This window comes from Passer montanus, unplaced genomic scaffold (assembly GCF_014805655.1).
Source record: "Passer montanus isolate IOZ18808 unplaced genomic scaffold, ASM1480565v1 scaffold17, whole genome shotgun sequence".
Taxonomy (NCBI): domain Eukaryota; kingdom Metazoa; phylum Chordata; class Aves; order Passeriformes; family Passeridae; genus Passer; species Passer montanus.
In genome coordinates this window covers 2,824,776-2,852,234 of record NW_024364270.1, presented here as the reverse complement: position 1 = coordinate 2,852,234, position 27,459 = coordinate 2,824,776, and the positions used below count along the sequence as shown (strand labels likewise).

General features: G+C 39.5%; 1 protein-coding gene across 1 annotated transcript; it reads left to right on the top strand.

The window, feature by feature from the left end:
* Window positions 1–715: 715 nt before the first annotated feature.
* Window positions 716–18,120, top strand: TSPAN8 (tetraspanin 8). The gene is made up of 8 exons (XM_039703879.1): window positions 716–1,064; window positions 6,455–6,514; window positions 9,085–9,207; window positions 9,842–9,916; window positions 10,001–10,108; window positions 11,783–11,923; window positions 15,202–15,285; window positions 17,826–18,120. The coding sequence occupies exons 1-8, from the start codon at window positions 1,005–1,007 to the stop codon at window positions 17,877–17,879; spliced, it is 705 nt and encodes a 234-aa protein (XP_039559813.1). The 5' UTR covers window positions 716–1,004; the 3' UTR covers window positions 17,880–18,120.
* The last annotated feature ends 9,339 nt before the right edge of the window (window positions 18,121–27,459 follow it).

Sequence of the window (27,459 nt, the reverse complement as noted above, 5' to 3'; positions counted from 1 at the left end):
ATCTCTCACACTGTGTTCACCCTCAAAATTAAAGCTTCTTTTTTTTGGTGACAACCTCAGAGAAACCTGTGTCTGACCCTCATTCCTACAAGCACTGTTCTATGGGGCTTCTTCAGAAAATAGGCTGATAGAAAAAACTTAACAAAAATACTCAACTTTTGCCTCAGGATTCCTAGTTGGAGGACTCAGAGGAAAACAAACAAGACAAAGCCCAAACCCAATGAAATAGCCTTATTGCCTGGTTTTCTGGAATGAGTCTAGCTCCTGTTGCTGAGAGGTATCCCTCACCTGGTGCCAGAACTAGGATTGCTGTGCTGGGGTTCAAACAGCTTCTGGAAACCTGCACAGTAGGACTTTTGTGCACCACAATGCTCAGTTTCCTGGGATCCTGGCTTGCTGAGGAAGAGGAAAAGGATCTGAAGCAGATACTCAGAGAGAGAAAATGTTGGCAGATTCCTTATGCCTCCTCTCCTGGGATAAAGCAGACTCCTCCCTTCATGCTGGTTGAACATCTGAAGTGGAAGTGTGAACACAACTGAATGAATGCTGACAGTAAACTCTAGGCAGTGAAAGAGTAAACCCTGCAACGTAAAGCATTAAGAAATATAATCATTTCAACTTCCTCTTAAGAGCAAGTCTGTGAAATATTTTTATGCTCACCTCTCAAAACTAACTTCTGCTTCATTATTTACTTTTGAGGCGTAGGACAAGTCATAGGATTATTACAGAGAAGTACAAATCACAAGACACAGTAAGAAGCTGGAGACTTGGTGATAACCACTGGTAGTGCTTCCCTAATGCTTGGTTAATATTTACCTGTGATAAAGAAACTATTTAAGCAATTGTAGACGCCTTGGTCATAACATTTGCTTTCAGGAGCACAGAACGGTGTATTTGACGTGCTTTGAGAGGTTTTCTGAAGACACAAGAACAACTTTTATATCGAGGTCAAACTCTTGGGAAAACTTCTTTTGCAGCACTAGTTTTGTCTCAGCTTGTTGAAAATGGCGGGTGTAAGCAAATGCATGAAGTACTCCATGTTCATCTTCAACTTTTTGTTTTGGGTAAGTTAATGTTTAAACTGTTATTAATGATGTAGGAAATGTGTTCCCCATTATCTGAATGCGGCAGTTAGAGAAATTGTAAAGAAAATAGAGCATAAGTGGAACCAGAGTATGATTTTAAATCAGGGAGGGGAGAATATATTTAACTTTTGCCCTTCCCTTTGTCTTTTTCCATCTAAACACCTTTTCCTCTGCATTTAAAAGTAGACAAGCTACAAATCTGTCTCTGTTCATCTTGTGCCCCTCATGTCAAGGGACATCAATCATCTCAGTCAGAAAATAACAGACTCTCCAATAACAATGCACAGTTGTTTTCCTTTTACTGCTGCTGTTTGCATGCAAGATTCTAAAAATGAAGTTACAATAGAAAATATGGAAAATTCACTTGAATTTTTAGCTCCCTAATTGATAAATAGTTTTCATATCCTCTTTGTGGTTCTTTGCTTTACATTTATTGCATAATTAGTTTCTGATGGTGGGCAGTAAATGTTTCTAAGAATGTATGTGCTGGCAGTACTGCCCCAGCTGTACCAAGGCAAATACAGCACAGCACAGCAGGCAGGTTACTGGGTGTTATTTGAACCCAGAATATTTGTATTTGTGTACTTATCACATCTCAGCTGGGTCGCAAGAATTTCAGGTCCTGAAAGCTCTGGAAAGGTTTGAAGAACATGAAGCCTTTCATTCAAATGAGTGAACATTTCTCTCATGGTTCAACCTCGCTGTCAGATTCCTGACAGAGCTTTGTCAGGTTCACCAGGGGTTCACTGAAACCAGAAGCGGAACTACTAGCCATATTGTGGGCTTTGCCTCAAGGGATTTTTTTGAAGTGAAAAGGTGATACCATTCAAAAGGGACCACAAACAGTAGCCTTGGAAAATTTGTGGCTAGCTCAAATTCTTTGATTGCTTATGGACCTCACAAAGAAATTCCTGACAGACCTGTGACGGTTTGGACTGTCTTCCCCAGTTTGTTCCTTCAGTTTTATGAAGGCAGATTGAAGATTTTTGACATTTGTGTTGAAGTTTTTATGCAACAGTATTTGCAAGAATCCATAAGTTTCCAAATTTGACTTCCTGTTCCTCAGGAAGTTTTTTCCTGTTTTTGTGGTTTGACTACAACCAGCAACCAAGTACCACACAGACATTCACTCACTCCCCCATCAGCAAGACTGGGGAGAGAATTGAAGGCATAAAAGCTGGAAAATTCACGAGTTGACATATAGACAGTTTAATAGGGAAAGCAAAAACCATTCATGTAAGCAAAATAAAACAAATAATTAATTTCCTGCTTCACATGGGCAGGCAGGTGTTCAGCCATCTCCATGGGGTCAGGGCCTCATTAGGTGAAGTGTTTACTTGTGAACACAAATGCCATCACTCCAAATGCCAGCTTTATCTACTGAGCATGATGTCAAATGGTCTGGAACATCCCTTTAGTCAGCTGGGGTCACCTATCCTGGCTGTGTCTCCTCCCAACCTCCCATGCACTCTCTGTCTCCTCACCAGAGTAGCAGTATGAAAGGAGAAAGAAAACTTGATGTAAGCCTTGCTCAGCAATAGCAAAAACTTCTCTATATTATCACCCCTTTTGGTGCTTGTTCAGCACAAATCCAAAACACAGCCTTATACCAGCCGCTGTGAAGAAAATTACCCCAGCCAAAACCAGCACACCTGTTTGCATTCATCTGTGTTTCTGTGAGCTAAAACATGGACAAATGTCTCAGACTGCCCTAGAAAAGCTCCAAACTACTTCTAGAATGAACATTCCTATGCCTCTAGTGACAGTCTGGATTTCCTAGGGAGAAAAAAGGGGTGGGATCCTGGGGGAGTCTTGAAACAAGCATGTGTGAAACAAACTTCCTATTTTTATAACAAAGTTGAAAAAGCCATACTGTATTCAGAGGAGGAAAATGCTATAGCATTCACTGTGCCTGCCTCGATAGAAGAGGGAAAAAAGGAATGCAACTGTAGTTAACTGGTTTAGGGAAGATGTTAGCACTATTAAGACAGGGAAGAATGAAACAGAGAAGGACAGGAATGCAGCTATAGTTAATTATTTTTAGGCAGATGTTTAGTTTAGCATGACCAAGATTGGGAAGAACAGTATGGGCTGACAGAAATATAATGAAACAGAATTTTTTTGTTCACATTCCTGTCTCTAAATAGTGGAAATCACTAAACTGCAACAGTAAGGTTGAGGGAACAGAGCTGACTTTACAGCCACTTGTCCCACAGCTGCTCTCTCTAGTATTCAAAGCAGTTGACAAGTGGAAAATTACTAATACTGGGAATTGAAGGTGACTTTAACCTGAATAGATAAGAGTGACAGTTGGGTATTTATCTGGTGTTCTTTCATTTCACACCCTTTGCAATCTCTCAGGGAGTGTCCTCTCTTAGAAGACTCAGGAATGGGCTTTCTAGCCTTTTGATGACGTTTTCTAAACAGCTCATGCAGCATCACACTAAGTGTGTAAGCCCTGGAATACTCTAAGAAGTTCAGCAAATTGACTGTGGCTTCACTGCATGATGTGTGTCCCCTGGACTTATACATGCCCATGAGCCCCATGCTAGGCTCCAGCACACAGAATTTTCAATCTTCCCTGTTTGGTGAAAAAGAGCAGACTGTTGCAGGCTTTTGAAGGTCTGTGCTTTGGAACTGGGTGCCTATATGGACTTTCTAACAGGCCTTAAATTAATCCTTGTCAGTTTTGTGCATTAAGCCTAGCACATGTCATATTTTTCTTCTTTCCCTTCCTTGGAGGTTGCAGAATATCCAGTCTCACCTGTTGTCCTCATTGTGTCAACTTCTGCAACTCCATATCATGCAAAACTGTAGAATTATCTATTTTTTTTCACTGAATGTCTGATGCTTGTTTGAAGCAATGTGGTTAGTGACAGAGCGTCTTTGATCAGTTATTAATACCTGATATTAATTCCCATCTACAAAGTGGCTCCTTCCTGAACCTTAATGTGAGCATATCAGTCCCTGAAGTAGCAACACAAGCTTAGCAGGTTTGCTGAGCCAGAAGCAATATTGTCTGTAGGACTTGCATAGAGCTGTCATTTCAGGTGTCTCAAGGAAGTATCCCAATCAAATATTTTCTTTAACAGAAGTAACCTTGTAAAAGTTCCTCCTGATATCATTGAATTGAATGTTTGAAAAGGGTGTGCCAGTGGAGGAAATTCCCCACAAATTTGGTATGTGTGTGTATGAGAATTGCAGAGTCTTAATATACTGTTGGTTCAGCACTATGTCAGGCTCATCTGAGGTGATATTGATTTAACCAACTGGGCTGTGTTTCCTCCTCACACCAAAACTGAAAGCTTGAGAAGGACCAAATGTGAGGGACAGCAGTATTGTTGATGTTCAATTTATGAGACTGACATAAGATCACTGATTCTTTATCAAGGATTATGGCAAAAATATTTTAGCCATCTGATTTCGGGAAAATGGGTGAGGATGTTTTCAAAGAAGCTCATTTTATTCCATCAGAAAACACTAGCAGTTCATTAAAAATGAAATTTCCTGGAATGAAAGTTTTTTATTGAATATTTATTGAAACTTTATTTTAAGAAAACTTTAAGATGGATTATTGCAGCAAACTTGACATGTTCAACTTGGACCCTTTGGGAACAGACCATTTTTATTTGCTATTTCAAAACTTTTCTTTATGTGTTTTTGTACACTTTGTATATTATGAAAATAACTAGAAACCAACCATTAAGATTTTATTGAAATGGAACATTTTCTATCAACCTAAACCAACTCTATTTTAAAAATGAAAATATGTATACATCTTACTAAAATTTTGATTTATAAATGATGTTTCTATTTTTCCATTGAGAAAATATTGTAGCATTCTCATTTGATTGATGTGTTCCTGTACATTTAGCTAAATTTGCTTCTACTACTCTGGTGTATGTTAATGGGAGGTCCTATGTAACAAAAAAACCTCTCTTTGGATTTGTAGCAATAGATGCTTCAGTGGAAACTTTCACAATAACAAGCCCATGTTCTCTGGTGTATAGCCACATAACTCACACAGTGCTGCTGAACAAGACTGAAATGTACAGTCATATGATATACCATCAGTTTCTAGGCAAATTCAGCAGGATTCAAAAGGTTTCAGTGGGGAGATCTAGTTAAATTTGATAACATGTTATAGTTGTCATTGATTGTACAACTTTATTATTCATGTTTAAAATGTACTTATAGGAGCTTTACTTAAAGCAGGAAAATGTGTGGTACCCATGTCTGAGTGCTGGCCCTATTCCATATTCAATGATCTGCTAAGGTCATTAATGTCTTTGATACTGAATATTATATGAAAACTTCTGTGGGGACAGTTGTTTTAAAGAAAAAATATCTAAACCATGTAAAAAAAAATTAATTTCAATAGTTCCAGCCTTCATGAGAAATTCATAACAACATTTCAGGGCCATTTATGGCTTGAGTATTAATGGCAGATGGAGATAATCATAAATCTGACTAGTCCCTGGTCCTCAGTGAGGTCTCTTTCCCACCAGTCATCTCAGTAGGCACAATTGCCACACCGGAGCAGCCTCTTGGATACCTATGTCCAACACTTAATAAAGAGAAATTCTGTGTGATATTCATCAATGACAAGGTTAGGAATAGAGTGACTGGCACACAGGGGAACAGTACCTCAATGATTGATGAAGTAGAAGCACAACGAGAAATGAAGGAATGTATCTGGACCTGAGATTCATCTTCCCTGGCTTCAACATCTTAAGGAAAGTCATGCTGGTCAATCATTTGTATGTACAAGACCAAGTTGTACTTGTCTTTTTTCTGCAAAATTATAATGGCAATATATATTCTAGTCATTTTATGAGACCTGTTCTAAAGATTGGAGATGGCCAGATATTGCTGCATTTGAAACAGCAAAAAGAATTTATTTAGAACATTTCCTGTTAGGTTTACCATAGAGAATGTCTCCAGATATGAGTCCTGAATAAGGCTAGAAACAGAAGATATGCAAACATTCCTTATCAAATCTCATGTTTCCATTATTCAAGAAACAACATTCTTTACAGACACATTTTATACATACAATAGCAATTTATATTTCTCTCTCATCTGATGGAATTTCTGTGTGCTTCCCAAACACATGTATAAATCATCATGTAAATGTGTAGTCCTCTGGGATGGAAACCTCAGGGATTTGGTGCATACCTGAAGATTTAACTACACTTACGAATTTTCCTGGAAATGAATCAATATTCTCTGCTCCAGCAATTCAAGTTTCTTTTGCTTTGCCAAACAAATGATTTCAGAAGTTTGGACAGCATATGGTGCAATTTGGATACTGAATGTTAGTAAAAAACTTGCTGACCTTTCTAACTTGACTTTATTTTCTCCCACAGGTGTGTGGTTGCATTATTTTAGGATTCTCTATATGGATACGTGTTAGCAGTGCTCAGCAGGTAAATGCATGTAGTTGTACCAGGACCATGTAAAATGTGGAAACTACAGCATATACTTTAATTTCCCATCTTCATTTCCAAAATTTTCTATGTTTTTGTTGAGGTGGTTTGTGTGGGTGAAGAGGAATGCAATTCATGACATTAAGATTAAACATCATGGTGCAGGCAGTCAGATAAAGTGACTGGTGCAAGCAGAGATATGTGACTGTGAGAAGTAGCTGCCAGTGTTGAAACTAATGTAGTTTCATGCAGATGCACACAGATTTCTGTTTGAAAATGTGTCTCTCACCTGTAATGAAAAATAATTATGCTTTTGTTAATGATTTTGGTGTATAGAGAGAATAATGTGGAGACATGAAGCTCATAGATTTTCCATGTTTTTCCCTATTAGAATAGGATAGTCATATCTATTCCTAGGGTTACTCCTTATGTTTGTGGGGAATATTTTTATCTTTCTCACTAAGTTCAACAACACAATTCTCATTTCCCCAGTAACTGCAACCTTGAAAGGGAGAAAGGATTGTTTCATTCAATTTTCAACAGCTCCTTAAAAACACCTTATCCTTTTCTCCTCATATTTGTATACAAAGAGTTTTAAATGCCCAAGAATCTAGGATTACAATGTCCTGAAACTCCTCCTGGAGGGTAGAAAAAAGACCCTGAGTTGACCTCATGGATTTTTTCGAATGGGTTATTAAATTACTTCAGATATTATGACTTTTATTTTCTGCAAAGCTAGGGAAAATACAGTTTTGAGGAGCTCTCAATCCTGCAGACATGCAGCAGAGGTTGGTCCTGTTGTTTCAAAGACCCCTTGGTCCTGTGGACCCTTTTGCCCAGTGAGTACCATTGGCACTGACTCTAAGGCTTAAGCAGTACATTCTTTCAAATCAATTTGGGACATAGAAATGCAAATTAATTTGAAAGTTTAATTTGCATTCTTCTATTTCTAAAAAAACCTCTTGGCCAGAGAAGTGAAAAAACAACCAGGTGTCGCACGGAAGCATATTTTTTTCAGCTTTCAGATTGAGCCTCTAGTATAGATTACATTGCAATTCTTCAGATAACTCCCCTGTTGCTCTAGCACAATCTGTCAGTTAAGAACAATAACTTTTAAACTAGTATTTTCCCACCTGGAAATAAAAATATCGTGAAGGTAAGAAGATAGCTTTGTACATTCCCTGCCATTTGGCTGATGGCACTTTACCCTTAGCCAGTCCCAGATGTCTCATATCAGGCAGAGCATGGATGCAAGAGGACTTGGTTGAAGATGTCGTCAGGTAAATCAGGTCATGGTGGAGAGCTCTGCCATTCTCTTCTCTGGAAGAGGAAGAACCATAACTTTCACTCCTCAATCAACATTTTACTAAAAGTTAACACTGCCATACTTGATACTTGACAGTCTCTGGTATGATGGCTCAAATGATGCAACGGAGCTTGGAAAACCAAAACCACTACCAAATCTTATTTTTTGAGAGATTTCCTATTCAGAAAAGAATATTTGGGTGTGTGTCAAACTGCTTTCCTGAAGCAACACTTAGTACTTCCCAAAAACCTATGAATTAAGAGTTGGGACAGAAATTGAAAGCATTTTCTCACATTTTTCCCTCCAGGCATGCAAAGTTCCCATTCAAAACCAATGTATGTTTCGCCTCAGTAATAATTGAGCAGACCATAAGGATTTGGCTGTAGATGAATAGAGCTTTCTAAGAATAAATAACAGGACATTCAGTCCAACTTGGAAAGGGAAAGAACAACACATTCTTCAAATTATACTTGTCTGTATACCTTTGCAATTTCCATCAGAAGATAAATGTGACAACTTCCAGACATTTTTGCTAATCTTGGCACCAATATGACTGGAAAATATTCTTTGAACATTTTTCTCTCTTTAGGCCTTTGGCCTTAGTCAGTCCTGTGGGAACTGAATAATTTGATATTTAATAATATTGAGGTATATGAATTGTTTAGTTGAATTCTCCACACATCAAAATAAAGTTCTCATCTCTGAGGGTAATATTAGAGATCAAGACTGGGAGAAAACAAAAAAAAAAAAAGTAAAAAATCTGCTTTGGAAAATACATCTAACTATTTCTCTAATATAAGCAGCATCAGTCTGAGAAGTGTTCTCTCAGGAACAGTCAGAGTATGTTCCTGGTCTCCTAATGACAAACAGAGATTTTTTTTCTTTAACATTGAGTTAATGTAGGAGAGGTTTTGAGGTAATCAAGTCTCCTACTTCCAGTAAAAAGCAAAGATTCATTGAGTGAAAACCAACTAAAAAGCCACTTTAAAGACAGAAGACCTATATTTATTCAATTACTCTGTAAAGTTGATTTTCATCTTGTGCAGAAACAAAGGCTGTGACAAACCAGATTTTACAAAGCTCTCCACCACAACATTTGAGAAGGAAGCATTATAGCTCTGTTTATTTATGGATCACAATTTCTCCATTGTTGCTACTCAGTACATTTATCAGTTACAAAATAATGATCTTGTTTTGGGGAAAACAGATGATTTTAGGAGTACCTTCTTGTAACTTAAAGATTGTTTGTCCTCTCTCTTTCCAGGGGGTGGACAGCAGCATGCTTGGAGGAGTTAATCTACTAATAGCTGTGGGTGCCATCATCATGATCCTTGGGTTCCTCGGCTGCTGCGGTGCTGCAAAGGAGAGCCGCTGCATGCTGATGTTGGTAGGGAAGAAAAACATTTGTCTACCTTTAACAGGCCACAGCTACATATGATGGATGGAGTCCTTGCAGGGAGTATCAAATGTGGATGGAAAGCTTTTAATTTAACCAAAGGCATGATTATAATCCTGTGTTTTCTTTGCTCACCTTGAGTTTGGGCCCCTTTTAAATTCTGTTGTGGTAAAAACTATGGTTGGTCTCATCAGCAAGAAGACAGGGTCCAGAGAGACTTGGGCATGTCGCTCACTAGATTTTTTTCCATCCAGCCATCATCAAAGTTCTCTCCATCAGCTTTCACCCATTACCTATCCTATTTAATATTCTAAATTCCTAGTTGCTCTCTTTGCTGGTTCACCTAGAATGTCCTCCCTGTCCTCCTGCCCAACTCTCACCTACACACTGTTATCATGGCACTGTTCTGGTGTGTACCTTGTTTTGATCACCAGCTGAGCATGCTCTGTCTTGAGCACTACTTTTTCTTATCATCAAAGAAGAAATAGTTGGAGCAGCTTTGACTGGAAAATCATTCTACTTACATGGTTATTCAAGCACATGAAAGATAAATATTAATTTAAAAGAAATTATATCACCTTGGTCAAAAGTAATACAGTTTTCTACCCCTCTTGTTTTTTCCCAGTTTTTTATTGCACTGCTTCTGATACTGATTCTTCAGATCACAGGAGGTGTTTTAGGAGCAGTATACAAACCTCAGGTACAGTATTAGTCTATATTTTCACTGATGTCTTCATATAGTTTTATTTCTTCTCATTAAATTGTAATATATTTTAACTTGCAGGTTGAAAAAACCTTTAACCTTACTCTAAGTGAAAGTGTGAGGGCACTGCAAAGTACTACAGGAGAATATAATGAGTATCAGGAAGGTTTCCAGAAGCTGGAGAAAAAGGTAATTAAACAGTAAAAAATGAAGGGGTTTTTGCTATCTGTCTCATCCTTGGTATCTGTCTCAGCTTCATTTTATGACAACTCTGCTGCAGATTTGAATTTTGTTCCCTGGGGATGGGAAAGGGTCTGACTTAAAGGCAAGTTGAAACACCACAGAAGGGACTTCTGCTCTCTTGATAGGACGGGGTGTTCCCGTGATGATTTCTTTGTGCAATAGTGCTGTCTATAAGAGCAATGAAGCAAGGACACACCACATGCAAGTAAGACTGACAGCTAAACTCTTTTAGGAGGGGACTGCTCAGCCCTTTCTTACAGCTTTCCTTTCTGAAGGACATTTATCCTTCACCGTATCCCAAATAAGAACTCTCCAGTGCTTTTAAGGAAAGTTTACCCCACGGGTTAGGAAAACATCAGAAGTGATTTAATTTGGAATATCCTACTGCTATGAAGTCATTAAATGCTATGCTTTACTGTGTTAGAAGAGGGAATAAAACACAATTATAAGTTTATTTTTATTGTGTTTGCAACCATCCTGCAAGACCTGGATGGTGGATGCTTAGTGTGAGCTTGCTCTGGGGTGTCTCACAGAGAACACCCTGGGATCTCACTGATGACATGGACAGCACACACCCCTTCCCCTCCCGCAGGTGCCGCGGTCTGTACGTTGACAGAATGCCTGCTGCTCTGGTTTTTTTAGTCCCTAATGGGTGATTACTTTTATGGATTGACATAAAGTTAATTTTTATGTTTTTAAAGACTGCTGTATGAAAGAAAACCAAACATGGAAGATATTTAGGTATCTTATGTTACTTCCACTTCTCCTTCCCCATTCCATCTCCAGCCTTGTCCTCTGCTTCTGAGAACAGCTTATTTCTTCTGATATAATAAGCCCTCTGGAGAGACGAGCAAAATGAAAAATCGCATAATTACTGCTTTAATTTCTAAATTTAGCAGGACTGCTGTATTATGTACCACAGCCTTTGCTTTTATACAAAATTATGTAAACATTTCCAGCTGCTTTTTAATAGAGGGAAGACCTCAAGCCCACGTTTGCACCTCTGAGCTTTAGTGGCTTGAATATAGTGGAACATGAAGTGAAACTGCACCTGGTTTAGGTTTCACAAACCCCAAATGGAGCCCTGGTCTCTTCAGTCCATTTCCAATTTAAAGAGATAACCATCATTCAAAGAGGTTATTTTTCTAGATTTCAGAGTTTTATGTGCCTGAATTTTACATTTCCAGCCTGCCTTTTCAAGATGTGAAATGTGGATGTTACTGGAGCTGGCAACTTACCTTCTTCATGTACAATCTACAGAAAGAAGGCTTGATTTTAAAAAAATACTATACCCAGTGTTCTAGTTCCATTCTGACACTGATAATTACTAGCTTCATAGTATGTTAATGTTTTTTGAGCATTTTATACTGAAAATCTGGTCTTTTTTTCTCTTCTCTATCTCTTCTCTTTTTTTAAGAAAAAAAATATGCACTTACATTCTTATAAATGGTATAGAAATGTAAAGGTATTTGAGACATACTGATTTGGGACAACGTCTTCATTGAAAAAGGTGAAATAAATTTTGGTTTTTGTTGTTTCTGTTAGCTCCCTCACCTACTTTGTTTAAACTGAAAATCATATATTTTTTAACTCTTCTCCACATTTACTTCTTTCTTGCAGTACCAATGTTGTGGATTACAGAATGGACCTGGAGACTGGGGACAAAATTTTGACAAACAAAAAGACATTTGTCAGTGTGAACTAGAGAAGCCATCATCAGACCTTTGCATCAAATATAAAGGCAGAGACATCTATAAAAAAGTGAGAAAAATGTTCACTCCTCTTTCCAAAGAGCCAAGTTTTAACCCAAGGGTATCTCTGGTGACTGACCTAGTCATGAGTTCTGTATCTTCCTGAAAATGCAAAGTTTTGCCTTTTCTTTCTTAGTCAGACCTACCCCCACACCATCTGTTAAGAAATGACTGTTCATAACTCTGCTCCTTCCTCTTCTTGAGATCTCCAATTTAGGCCCTTAGCATTCTGCAAAATTATTGACTTTGGGTCAGGGTATGACCCTGGGTCAGAGCTGCACACCAGCTACCCTTTAGCTCTCATTCCTCTTTCAGAAGGCTATGCTCCCATTCAGGCTCATTGTGTTAGGAGACATGTTGACTTAGAGTCTTTCAAAATGCTAAGGTATATTAAAAATCAAACACATTAAATTCAAGACCTTTGGGGTTTTATAATCCTTTAATAAAAAACCCCACACTCATTCTGCAGGATCTGCTGGAGAGAAACCTTACATATTGTGGGATTCATGGCAGAATATTCTTACTGTGATTTCTTACTACTACAGCCTTTTGAAAAAATTAATGTAATAAGGCAAAATATCTGGTGACAGGCAAAAAGAAAGCACACTCAGAAGAGCACCATCTTGTAGACAGTAGAGGTCTCAAATAACAAATTTCATGGTTTTCTTGTCTTATTATGTGGAAATCTGGACTATGGATATAAAAAAAAAAATTAAAAGAAATGTACAAAATAGTTGAATAGCACAAAGCAATTGAAATTTTAGAATGCTCGTGGTGCAAATTTTGCCAGTATGCACCTAGCACCAAGCAGAATTTAGCAAATGTCCATTCTGTTGTATAATTCTCTAATTGCATAGCTCCTTAATCAGGTCCTGCCTAAGCAGTAATTTCCTCCCTGTGTAGTGCCACAGAAGCAAATTCTATTTTAAAGCAATGAAACAATCTGGTTAAGTAGAGGATACCAGAACACAATCTGGAAATAAGATGTATACAAAGAGGGTGTTTTGGCCATACTTTAATGTCTTTTTGGCCTCAGGCAAGCCCTCAAAGGACACATGAGAAGCCATCTGTGAAATTACCACAGGTGCAAGATATTGCTCACATGAACATACAGATTTCATGGTGATGTGAGATGCTAGTAGAGACATCCAACTCTTCTGATATGGGAAAAAAAGATTTGAAATCCAGTGCAGTTATGAATCAGCTTAACTGAGAGATTTTTAGAACTAGAAGGAGAAGACCTATATGTTTATCGTGAGAGAGGAAATATGGTGAAAAAATACAACTATATTTGGGGAGAAGACCGTTGTAGTGGTGTAACAGTAATGCAATTTAGATGTATTTAAGCTGTACTTGGCTTTCCCTTCTGTTTGCAGAAGGAGGATTGTCAGTGCCTAGAGAAGATGTAGTCACTGTAAGAACAGACGTATGCAAGTATTCAAAAGGAGAGTAGCTCTGCACAGAACTCGGGTGTAGAATCATAGAATATGCTGAGTCGGAAGGGACCCATCAGGATCACTGAGTCCAGTTCCTGGCCCTACATACAACAGCCCCAAGAATCACATCATGTGCATGAGAGCATTGTCCAAATGCTTCTTGAACTCTGTCAGGTTTGGTGCTGTGATCACTGCCCTGGGGAGCCTGTTCCTATGCCCAGCCACCCTCTGGGTGACGTATCTTTTCCTGATATCCAGGCTAGGTCTCCCCTGACTCAGCTTCATGATATTTCCTCCAGTCCTTTCCCTGCCCCTCTGCTTCCCCTCATGAGGATGCTGAAGAGCCAAATGAGGTCTCCACTCAGTCTCCTCTTCTCCAGGTTGAATAGAACAAGTGTCCTCAGACACTCCTCATATAGCTTCCCCTCAAGACCCTTCACATGGCCCTACTTTGGACAATCTCTAGTAGCTTTACATCTTTCATATATTATGGTGCCCAAACCTGCCCCCAGTGCTCAAGGTGTGGCCACCCCGGCTTTACATCTTTCATATATTATGGTGCCCAAACCTGCCCCCAGTGCTCAAGGTGAGGACACCCCAGTGCAGAGCAGAGTGGAACAATCCCCTCCTTTGCCCAGCTGGTGATGCTGTGCCTGATGTCCCCCAGGACAGGGTTGGCCCTCCTGGCTGCCAGGGCACTGCTGGCTCACATTCAACTTGCCATGGACCAGGACACCCAAGACCCTTTCTGTGGGGCTGCTCTCCAGCCTCTTGTTTCCCAGTCAAACCCCAACATAACCAGGGTTGCAAAATCTGGCACCTGACCTTGTTAAACTTTATATGATTGGTGATTGCACATCTCTCTGTTTTGTTGAGCTTTCTCTCTAGGGCCTCTCTTCTCTCAAGGAAGCCAACAGCTCCTCCTACTTTAGTGTTGTTGGCAAACTTCCTTAGTATTCCTTTGAATCCTACATTCAAGTTGTTAAGAAACATGCTGAAGAGAATTGGACTGAGGATGGAGCCCTGCAGAATCCCACTACTAAGCAGACTCCAGATTGATGTTACTTCACTTACTATAACTCTTTGTGTCTGACCCATGAGCCAGTTGCTTACCTATGGCATGACATTGTATGCTGGACATTTTGTCCAGAAGGATACTGTGAGAGACAGCACCAAAATCTTTGCTGAAGTTCAAAAAGTTTACATCTACTGGCTTTCCAAGATAAGTTAGGTGCATTACTCTGTCATAGAAGGAATCATGTTCAATAGGCAGGACTTTCCCCTCATGAAGCCATGCTGATTACTCTCTTCCTTCCAGCCCCAGTCTGAGACCACCAAACATTGGACAAAATTAATTCTGAAGCTAGGTTTTATAACCAAATATTTTTAGTTAATCCCAAGTCTAATAATAAACCTTGAAGGTTCAAATCCAAACATTGGTGGGAAACAAGTTCCCTCTCAGACCTGGTCATGGCTGGCTGCATTGACTCTTTCCTAGTAGCAAATGATTATCAAATGAAAGTAAGAAAAACCACTTCTTTCCTTGTTAACTGAAAATAATGCAAACATTAGGCCTTACAGCTGTAGGTCTTCCTTTAAAATAGTAGCTTTTTATGGTCAGCTGCTAAATCTTCACACTTGGGAAGGCAAAGACTTTTGCAGAGCATAAAGTACACATAGCTGTGTGTTTTGTGTTCATGAGCAACAAGACAGAGTAAATCCAAATAGCCTTTTTTAGTGCAGAGCTAAAGAGAGAGAGAGTTTGAGAGCTATTTTAGAAGATGGATTTCTATATAACCATAAGATAACCTATAGGCTTATCTATAACTAATAATTTTGCTTTCTTTTTCAGTCCTGTGGAGAAGTGATTATGCAACAAATTAAAGACAATCTGGTCATAATTATGGGGATCGCCTTTGGACTGGCTGTTGTTGAGGTACCAGTGTACACTGTTAAAATACTTAGTAGCTGACAAGCAATACGTTTTACTTGGAAATACATTGGGAATAAGATGAAAATCATGGCTTGCTCAATTAATAGACTAGGGAAAACCACCTCTCACCTTAGCTATAACCTTACTGTTATTCATATAAACATATTTCATTAAAGTATATGGCTGCTGAGCTGCAGACTTCAGGTGAGATCAGACCATCCTGCTGCCTGTATAAGTGTATCACATGGGAAATTTTCTTAAAAAAAATTACCAGTCCTGAAGCCAGGCTGTGTCTTGACACTGAGCCCTGTATACAGAGATGTGTGCGAATAAATAGTGCCAGAAGACATGAGGAAGAATAGACAGTTTTTTTCCTCCTCTTTCTCATCTCTTCTTGAGGAAAAAACAATCTCCTAAGAAAACTTAGCCCCTAGAGTACACATTTTTATCATTAAGACGTTTTGGTACAAAATTATAATTCTGAGGCATTAAAATTTAAGCATCGAGATGATGCATGAATGAGTGCACATGTGTGATGCTCCATATATTCCTGTGTGTAAAAAACCCACAGAGTATGTGGACTCTTTCTTTTAATTTCCTCACCATACACTGAAGAATAACATGCAAGATTTTCTCTGAAGGGAGGAGGAAAAGAAGTAAGGTTACCCAGTCAGATACTTGATTTTGATTTGAATAGGAGAAAATGATAAAGAAACAGGGGATTTCATCATGATGCTTTCTTCAGTCATTATTTTTTCTTTTTACTCTTCCTCCTTGATTTTCCTCTACCCTTGCTCTCCACCAGTGGGTGTTCGAGGGAAAAACAGAAATGACAAAGGTTGCTATGGAAAGTTCAGTCTGCTATTCAAAGTAAATACTTCTTAATATCATTGGCAGAGGATTGCTCCTCATGGCAGAAGAGTGGGCAAGAGCCCCAACTCAAAACTGTGTTTCCAGGAAAATAGTAGTAAGTGGGGAAGAATTATGCAGCTGCAGCAGTGGAAGTGCATAGGTCACCAACTTCTTACTCAGCACAGGTTTCTGGTATTTAAGGAGCTATATGTGGGCAGTCAGGTCTCTCACCCATATGTTACTTTGAGGGAAAAAAATATGTGAAATATACTGATATTAAATGGCCTTAAAATATAATTGAAGTGTAAAATTGCATCTGTATCCCTAAAGCAAATTATAAGTCACTTTGCTCTAGTTACTGCAGTTATGTGGGTTGTAGCCTTTAGTTCATTGGCCATCATTTTTTCCTGTTCTCCAGCTGGCATTTTCTGTGCTGGCTGCCTCTCCCAGTCATAAAAGGATTAGAAAACAACATGAATAAACAGTATGAGACTCAGCACAAATTGTCAGATGGCAATTTACACTTGATAAACATTTAGGCTTTCCACATTAACTCAAGCAGTTGCAAATCAAAGGCCATTTGCTTAACCACCTCTCTGCTCTAGGAAATCCCAGATAAAAAGAGGTGCTCTTCCCCCCTCTGCCTGCTTCATTACACCTCTTGTGAACTATCACTGCTTTCAGCTCACCCTACTAGTGAAAATTATGCAGATAAGAAGGGCCCAATTTCATTTGGGTGCAAGTGCAAATGTGGGCATGGTATGTCAGGGAAGCCTTGTCAGTTTATTCCAGATGTGAGTCCATCCCTTTGTTTTAGCTGTACCTCTGCGCTACATATGCTCTTCTCTGTCTCTTCCTTAAGTAAATAAAGTATGTCAGTGTTCTTGGCTTCAGAGGTGTCAGATGGGTGCTTTCCACTTTTGTGGAGCACCTTCACAGTCAGGTTAACTTTAAATTCAGAAGGAAGCTTTCTGATCTGATCTCACCAGCTGTCTGCCACAGGTCATGGAATTGTACCCAGTAATTCCCAGTACAGAAGGTGACTCTGCTGAATTTTCTATTTCATGTAACAGCTTCTTTGGTGAACTCACTATTGTTTCTATGCCAAGTGCATTCCTGATAAATATAAAATATTTTTCGCATGATCATTTGTAACTCAAACCAGTGAGGTAGGTTTATAGATGTATACCTGTATACAGTATACACATATATATATATACCTGTATACATACACTTCACACATATGGTTACACAGAAGAGAGTGACAGTGGAAAAGAAGAGATTTCAAAGGGAGACATCCCTTAGAATACACAGTGAACATTCCTCTAACTTTATCAGAAAATAAAATGCTCAATTTTTGTCCAAATTTCGTGAACTTCTCTGCAATTGCTGCTCCATTACAGCTAACAACTGTATTTTAAACACATAGAGATACAGGGGTCCTCATGCGCAGAGGCAATACATCTTTTAAACAAATGAAACTTCTCCATGGTATCTGCAGTCTTACCTGTGGTACATACTGATTTCATTAAAGTGTCTCCATTCTGTAAGAGGCACATTGGAAAAAATCTTCTGCATAGCAGATTTAGCCTGCATCTAAATTCAAGACATTTGCAAACAAAACATTCCCATTATGTATCAGCTGATTTCCAGAATTGCCAAGTAATACCAGAAATATCTTTGTTTTCCAGATTCTTGGTTTGGTGTTTTCCATGGTTCTCTACTGCCAGATTGGGAGTAAATGAAACTGTGAAAATGTCAGAATGATGTCACCAGTCAAACCAAGATCTTTCTAGAAAGAGGGCTAGAAATTTGTCTGGCCACATTCAGATGAATATATGCATGTCCCAGGCAGCTGTTCTGATGAAAATGGCAGCGTTGTGCTCATGGATGCTCAACAACTTCCAAAATGACCTCTTTATATTTCATAAGACTTAATGATGTGAATATGATGTTTTATTTTCAATAAACATCTTTGTTTGTGTTTCTGAGGTGTTTTATTTTGTCTGAATACAGCAATTATGTCATGTTGAGAGTGAGTTCATCATGTGGTGTGCCCTCATGAGTGTTAAACCACCCACAGCAGAGTCACCACAAACAGCTGCAAACCATCCTGCAGTGGCTGACTGCTCCAGGGAACTCAGGTTCCTGGGAACCTCTGCTTGTAGAGCAGGATGTTTTCATTAAGAGAGTTGTGGGTCAGGGTATTGTTACCTGTGGAAAGGGCAACTAACTTGGAACCCAATAGGAAAGCCATGCTTCCTTTCAGGGATGTTTAAATCAGTATCTTGGCAGCTGAGATGGGGGCTCTCGGGCCCATATGATGCTTAAGCTGCATAAAAGAGCTGGATTTAGTGGCATGTGTTTTGCAAACCAGCATCAATAGTGAAATCCAAGCCCACGTGGAGGCAAGGCATACACAGAAGTCATGAAGGTAAGGCTTTGTCCAGAGCACAGCAGCAGCCATACAAAGCCTGCCTGCCTTTGGGCTGAGCAGTGCATGTGAGTGTTTGGGCCCCGAGGTGCTGACAGCCCTGATCACCCCTGCCCAGCTGCCCTGGTTTCCCTGCACACTGCCCATGGCGAGGACACCACATCAGCCTCCTGGGCCAGCTGGTCCCTGCCCCACCAATGTCACAGTAGGGCTGGTCTCCAGCTCCCCTGCCTGGTCATGGAGTCCCACCAAGCTGGGCCTGCCCATGTCCTGGTGTGGCCTCAGCCCATCCCCAGGGAGCGTGTGATGCCAGGGGCTGGGGCTGCCCTGGTGCCCTGCACTGCCCGTTCCTGACCCGGATGGAGGGATGGGCCAGGATCTGCCTTGCCACGCCAGTGGAACTCCATGTGGTCCCAAGCCCTGGGGACCTGCTGGCCCAGGTTGCCCTTTAACATAAATGGCATCAGGGACAAGATTTTTAAGATATGAGGGTGTCTAATGATGTCCACAGGGACCTGCTGAGGTTTTACACAGCAGGCTGATGGCCTTCCTGCTGTGTGTTGGGATTAGCTGGTTTATACAGCTCTGCTGGACCCCCATCTTCATAATACCAACTTTAAACACCTCACACAGCTGCTCTTAAGAGCAAATGAAGTATCATGCTCCTCTTGTTAAAAACCCCTCACGTGCCCTCGACTGTCTTGAAGCACACCCTGACTGCTCCCATCTTGGCAAAGCAATGCAACTTGCTTACAAATGCATTAAAAGCTTCCCTTGTCCATGTCTTACTCCAGCAGAATTGGGTTCAGGTAAAATTAATCTGCAGCAATGAGGGTTTTTTTAAAACTCAACCAGAGGAAGTTTCTGTCCCATCCCCCATCCTTCCCCAGCACTCAGAATATTAGGCCAAGCAGTGATCCTGCTTTCAGTAATACACGTGTCTCCCAGGAAAGTCATCTAGCTACCAGACAGTTCTGGCACTTGTCCTTCCCTCTGCTGAACCTCAGAAGCTGTGCCAGAAGAATTCAAACTTTGTTGGACCAGAGAAGAACCATGACTCCATAACCCAGCTGTACTAACTGGAAAAACAAATGCTGGCTTCTAGTTCCTCCTGCTCCCCAGAGTGTTTTTTTCTGTGCATATCTTATCCATGATCTGAAGTTCTGAGAGCTGAGCCTGAATCACCCAGATCATGGCATGGCAGCTGGAGTCCTGGATTATCACTCCAGAAAAATATTGGAAATATAAGGGCAGCATGGAGAGAGAATTGCACCGTCTTCTTCTTCTTCCTCCTTCCCATTAGAAGGACTGTTCTCCTATTTGAATGAAGGACCAGAGGGACTCCCTCTGAGAAAGGGGTCTTAGAACTGTGGATGCCTAATGCATGGACACGATGGAGAAATTACAGCTCATCCTTGCTGCCAGGAAGAGTCAACTTCAGGCAGCGGTAAACTTGAGTATTACTGGCATGAATTTGTAATGAGCACTGAGATAAGACTGACAATGTACGCTGGCACAGACACCAGTCTGGTCCTGTATGCTGCTCTGGGGATCCAGATGTGTAAAATCAAGCTGTAATGCATTTAATTTTGGTTGTCCACTGCCTAGTATTGGATATAATCCTCAAAATAATCTTTGCTTCCACCAAAATAATGATGTATGATACATTAGACTTTTTGTTAAAGCAGTTAAGACTGTTGATATTAAAACCAGCATCAAAATTTTGTCTTCAGGGAGGAACTTTGACAGAGGAGTTTTATCTGGAGCTAAGGTGAACAGTTACTCTGTTTATTTATGCAATCTGTCTCTTTTATGTAAAGCTCTAAGGAATAAAAGTAAAGCACTATGATTATATGCTACCATGACTGTTTAGATGGGATTGAGCCAATGAAGTAATTCAGAATATTATCAGCTTGCTGGTGAAGTGGGTTTGCCACTAAAACATGCCCATTGCCTTTGATGTTGCAAAACGTACTTTCTTCTAATGTTCTGTAGCCTCCTGAAATTTGCTACCTCATTTTTTCAATGGAAGGAGCAAAATGCTAAGCATGAAACAAAAAGAAACCTGTCTGGATAAGATTCATCTGGCCATTTGTCAAACAACAGAGTAGAAATTTGTATAACAGAATTGTGAAATGGTTTGGATAGGAAGGTACCATTAAAGACCAGCTAGTCCACCCCCACTGCCATATCTGAGCTATGAGTTTGAACTCTCCCTATAAACAGTGAAGAGAAAAAACTCATCTAGGATTTGAACCATCTCATTCTAAAATAAATGTCCAAAGAGGTAAGGAGAGTGATTTTAATTGAAAATGGGTGGAATTGAAGTGAATTACTCCCACCCCACAACAGTGAACTTGTTGAAAACTTTAGAAGCAGTGATCAGCCAGGAGAGAGCTTTAGTATAATATTACATGAAGGTGCATTGATTATTCATTGATTCATTGACATTTTTGCTCAGTCATAATCCAGCCTGTTAGGAAATGAGCCCTGCCTGCTCTCTTGACTGGTAGGATAAGATTCATTTGGTGTGCACAATGTTGTAACAGAGATCCCAGCACCATTCCTTCATGAAGTCCCCTCTGTATTCTTATCAAAGAACATTTATAGTTAGCTGTTGACTCCAAATATCAATGGGACACTTTTCTGAGCCCACAAACACTTTTTAATACTGCTGTCTGGAATTGCTGAAATGGAATTTGACAATAAATCCTTGACAGGACAGTAAAACCATAAGAGTTTTCTTTTGTGGGGTGTTGGAATAGGTTGTTTTTTGTTTTTCACAACCATCTCATGCAAGATTATGTTAATCTCAGTGTTATCCAATAAAATGAAACATACAGAGGAAAGACACATGTCCAAGACCTTAGTTCTTTAAAATATCAAAGGGATAGAAATAATTTATCACTATCGTCTTAAATTGTATAAATAAAGAGTGGTAGGAAGAAAGACAGTGTGTCCCTGCCTTTGCCGATGGAGCTAAATTCCACCTTAAAACCAAGTCTATTTAAAACACACTGGTGGTTTATCATGTCAAAACCAAACATCTATTTAATGGCAACAGATAAGACATCATACCTGGGCCAAAATTTCTCCAAAGGAGAATTTGTTACATCATTTAAGGGATTTGGAGGGGGGAATGTGTTTTTCTCAGAAAAGATTGTGTTTGTGGGGAAATGAAGCCCAAATAGAAAAAGAAAAATGTTATAATTTATGGCAAAATATGAGTCAATAAAGCAATGTCAGAAACAATGAAGGGAACATTATTAAGCCTGTTATTGAAAACAAAAAATAAGGAAGAGAAAGACAGAGGTAGATAGACAAAAAGAAATATGATTTTTAAGAAATGGGAGAAGCATGAAGTAAAACAGGACAGGTCAACCTGAAAGAAAGAAAAAATTAAATATTATCAAGATCCAAGAATTTGCTGCACTCAACTCAGCATGAGGAGAATCTGGCCCCAGTCCACCTTTGTGTCTTGGATGCCATGTTGAAAGCCAATTCAACCTGTTTTTAAATGAGTGTCAAATCTGCCCCAAATCTGTCTGGCTATCCAGGCCTCTGAGAAGCTGGGGCTCATCAGAGCATAGCTGGTAGCTAAAGGGCACACCAAGAGACAGCTGTGGTAGGTGTATGGCCTCTGGGCATGCCTGGAGAATGAAACTGAGGAGATGAAACAGCTGACTTTCCCTCTGGAAAGGACACCAGGAAACTGTGCATCTGGCCAAAGTATTTTTAGAGACATGATTAAGTGAGGCAGCAGGGCTTATTTTTAAATTAAGATGGAGGGTTATCAGTTTAAGTTTTGAAATAGGATTGAAACCACAAAATTAAAAGCCAGTTCTTTGGCTCTGCTATAAAACCTGTCTTAACTGCTTAGACCAAGGTTTTCTGGCATGGGAGAAACTCAGCTGATTTAGACTGGATTCAGCCCTCCTCAGCTGAGGGGATGTTTGACTTTGGGTTGTTTGGGGAGGTCAGTTAGAGAGCAAACACCTAATATTGCTCCAGGCCAGAATCAAAACCTACTCCTGCAAAGATTAAGGCTGGAGAATCTGCCTGGACATTTTTCCTCCAGGAGAGAACTGGGATGTGCTGATATGGGGGAATGTTACATTAGGATTCCATTCAGGGACCAAAGGGAGGCTTGGATCTCTTTTGGCTTTATCCATGGCAATTTGATTATTCTTAATATCAAATAAGCTGGTACATTTTCTCCCCACCCCTGTCAATAGCAATATTCTCATCCTTTCACTGAAAGAGTTTTTTTTTGTGCAGTGGTTTGGATTAAATTCCTTTTTGTTCTTTTCAAGTATTTATTTTTTTGAACTGAAAGCTGACCCCTTGGTGTGTTTTGCAAAATGCTCAACCTGCTTGGGCTCCTTGGGGAGATAAAAGGATGATGTCATTCACCACTTGATAAGGCTGAATCCTTTATCTATTGAACTTGGATGCTGGGGAGGAATGGGAAAATCATTCCTCTTCCTTTCTGTCTCAAATCCACTTGCAATTTTTTTTCTCTTTGTAGAGAAATACAAGTCTCCACTTACTCCTAGACTTTATAACATTTGCTTGAGCAGTCCAGAATTCTTTAAAAGACAGGAAACAGAGACATGGAAAAGGCATGGAGGAATAAGAGGCAAACGAGGTCCTTGTGCATTAGGAGGGATAAGAGACATATAATACTCTTCTTTCCTAATCTGTGAGGAGCTCAGATTCAGCTAATATAAGTCATTAGAGAGACTCCAGTTTCTTCATCTGCATTAACCTGTAAAAGACTGCCCTATTTTTTCATGAACATTAGAGTAAACTGTGCTACTTAACTTGCACACTCAAGGCTATGGAAGAAACTGGTTAAAACAACCAGACAAAAACTATGGACAAACACAAGGGCACTCTCAGACACTTCATAAAACAATTTCAAGGCATTTCAGTGCACCAGCTTTTTACACTGAAAGTCTGTGACCTTGCTAACGTAAGATTAATTAGCGGTTTACAGGGGTTGCAGTAAAAGGTCCAAAGTGTCAGTATACTGTTTCACATCTGCTATTAAGTGAACATAATGTGTTTTTAAACTATTTCAAACTGTTTTTGTATTGTTTGTTATCTAAAAGATTTGTCAGATCAGCTAAACCCAGGCTGATATATGAATATTGACTATTTTACTGCTGTATTGCATTTTCTTGCTAAAATTTCAGCTGAATATATTACTTTGCTTTACTACAAATGTTTCCTAAACCCTATTTCATTACACTGATGAGTTAAAGTGGCAGCAACTCTCTGAAATATTGAGTCTATAATTATTTAACCTGACATTAAGTTCTTTACTATTACAGTTAATTCAGACCAGGGAAGATCTGTTGTAGATTTGATTTGTTGGGGAAGAGAAAAAATCTGAATGTACTTTCTACTGTCTCTGTTAAAAAACTGTCTTTTAGAATGTACTTTATTTTGTCCAAAAAAATGGTTTCATCAATGGTTTTCTGTCAAAACCACTGATAACATAGCTTTGTCAAGGTTATTATCTCTATAATTGATTAGAAGTGTATTAAGAGTAACAAATATTAGGAAGTGGAGCCATGGAAATGAATGTGTCATGTTCATTGGGAGCTACAGTATTTTCTTCTGTTTCCTGCTGGGGTGAGTGTCTGCTGTAAAGACTGTTGAGATCCTTTAGAACAGGATAAAAACAGACAATTTCAAGAAAAGCCAGTGACTGAAGAAGTTGTTTACTAGAAAGTATATAGTAATGGTGTGAACAGGAATAGAAATTGATATATCAGAGCAATATACCAGCACTGCATTGATGTGTAGGAAGGGAATTGCAATCACTTCTCCCATTGCTGTAGGAATGGAGTTGGGAGCACGCTGCCTTGGTATCCTGGCCATTGCACTTTTGTACATGTTTGTAGACAGTCAAACAGATGGGGCGAAGAGTAAGGATCATGTGAAAACAATGCTCAGAACATCAGAAATGAAAGTGAATGAAAACATCTGCAGCTGAAAGGGGCAGGTGAGACACAAAGATGAGATAATCTGGGACAAGAGAGAATGGCCTCAGGTTGTGCCAGGGGCCATGAAGATTGGATATTAGGAAACATTCATGGAAAGGGTTGTCAAGTAACAAGAATCTTTCCAGGGAAGTGGCTGAGTCATCATCCCTGAAGATATTTAAAAGATGAGTAGGCTCAAGGATGATGTTTAGTGGCAGTATGGGTTTATCACTGGACTCAATGATCTTAAAGATATTTTCCAACCTAAGTGATTTTATGATTTTTTTTATTCAGTGATTTTATAACATACTTAATTGCAACTGGGAGAGGAAGTCAGGGAGCCAGAATGTGTATTACATGAGCTGGAGTGCAATAGAAGTGACAAGGAGTGACAACCCAACCCGACTGGAAGTGTGATAGATCCCTGCAGCCTCACGCCAGCTGATCACAGACTGGGATGTTTTTCGGCACAAATGAGAAATTACAGACTACTGAACACAACGGAGTGTGCTGGAAGAGGAAGGAAACAAAGACTTGTTTTATAATGGCTGCATTACAAAATGGTCATCTGCTCTAACAGACATTCCAGATTGTATAAGGGTTCACCACATTAGATTCAGGAAATTGTCTGTCAGATATGGGTTTGGGTACTGTGGTCAAGGTATAAAATATCCAGATGTGCTATCTCTGATATGCTTAATACCCTGTAGCACAATTATGATGAATTACCTTCTGCCTGTGATTTAAGATTCTACTCTCATTCTACTCTCATGGATTGTTACAGTGACATGGGGAACTTCCTGCTATTACCTTTCTCATATTCCTCATATTCTCATTCCTCAGTCTTTCAGCCAGGGGAAAAAGGATTTGCATCAATAGAATAAAGAGGCCATTCTAGAGTACATTGTGATGAACTTGTTTAAACATAATTTTTAAAATATATACACAAGGAAATATACAAACCATCTGAGAAAAAGAATTGCCTGTGGCTTTAGCATAAGAGATGTGCTACAGATGAGAAAAGCTGTGGACAAAAGACTTCAAGAGCAGTTTTTTCAAGCTGAAATTGGCTCTGCTTCAAATATTATTGAAAGACTAATTTTCTTTGGATGGTAGTGACCGTAAGTTGATGTTAATAATGCAAGTCAATTCTAATAATGTGTGGCTTTAACTGCAATAACCACAACGATGTTATGTAAAAGGAACAACTGCCATGAACTTCTTACTGGAGTGGCAAATTTTGTTTGCAGGTGGAGCGGATTTTATATCTTCCAAGAGGGACACTTGAGGTATTTCTGGTCATATGGCAGCCATTCCTGAAGCTTGAAATGATAGGTGAGAAAGTTAGTAAAAACCTTCTGTTCTTGTAGATTCATTATATGAATTTATGCCTGTTGTCTGATGGCTATCACTTTGAGTTATATTGGAATATAAATGTATTAAAAAGCCTGGAACTATGTAGGCAAAAATTTTAAAAGTGCACAAAGAGATGAAAACAGAAATTAATATTGGTATTTTTCTCAAGAAATGCAAGCCACCAGACTGAATATATAGAGAGTATTTCACAGGGTAGCAAACTTCATATACTGCATATTACAGATCCTGACCATCACATCACAATCATGTTAAAGTCACCACAAAGAGTAAATATAGAAGTTATCTGTTCTGAATATTAGTGGCTTTGTTTATTGAATTAAGATTTGAAAATTAAGAGGGATTCAGTCACCTAACAATGCATTTTGTGTCTTCTAGACTTCTGCTTGGTCTTCCACTGCTGCTTGATGAGACCATGTATATTCTCTGTCCTGTGTTACACCTGGCAGCTCTCCATGGGTTTCTTCCCCACTTCAGCAGAACCAAAGTGAAACAATTTACTTTAACATTCTTGATTTGATCTCCTTCTCCCTAGAAAATATTTTTCTATCACTTGACTACCAGCTATGAGGGTTGTTACAACAGGCTGCCTACAAGGAAAAAACAGAACTCTAGAAGAGTTTGGTTTATGCTGGAAAGAGAAAGAGAGTGTGTCAAAATGCTGGGTTAGATACCCATTCAGCCTACTGTTATGAATGCTAATGGGGCTACAGTGATTTCACAGCGTGCTGGAAATGAGACACAGAATAAAGCCTGCATTCTGAAATAGCTGATCCGTCTGTGAGAAGGAAAAGTCACAAAAAAGCTCTTGTGGACCTTGTGGACTTAGTGTTTTGTTCACATGAAGGAGTGACATGGAATCAGCAGAGCCACAGGCATTATGATTAAACTAATTTCATAGGCAGCAGAAAGGAAAAATAGCTGCAAGGAAAGGCATAACTAAAATGTTTTAAGGCTGCAAAATGCAGTTCAGTTACAGTTCCTCTTCTGAGACTTCATCATGCACCTGGGGACAGAGTTATATTGGTATGGAAAATGTTGGGCAGTCTGAAACAGGGGTGACAGTAGAAAGCCAGGCAGCAACCACTACCTTAATTAAGGTTCAGGGGTTGTCTTGAGGCTTGTCCACATGCTAGAGACAGTTTTCTCAGGCATTAGAACTGCAGAACACGCTAAAATTGTGGCCCCAGGATACTACTTTCAGTTGCCTCTCCAGGGAGTATATTTAGCTTATATTTTGTATGTCACATGTGTCTTATTGCTCTGGCCAGTGTGTGGCTACATATTTTGTGGAGCTTGGGGGTCACACGTAGCCTAGCATGTGACAAATTCTAGCAAGAATTTATAGCTATGAAGGCCCAGATGCCTGAAAAGTGTGCAAGGCATGACTGGGGATATGGGTTACACCAGCCTCCGTGTCAGCACCTGCTGTCAAGCACAAGACACAGCTCAGCACCTGAGCCACTCTTTGAAGTTTAGCATTTGCCTGCAGCCAAGAAATTTCCACCCCAGTGGAGTATGGAT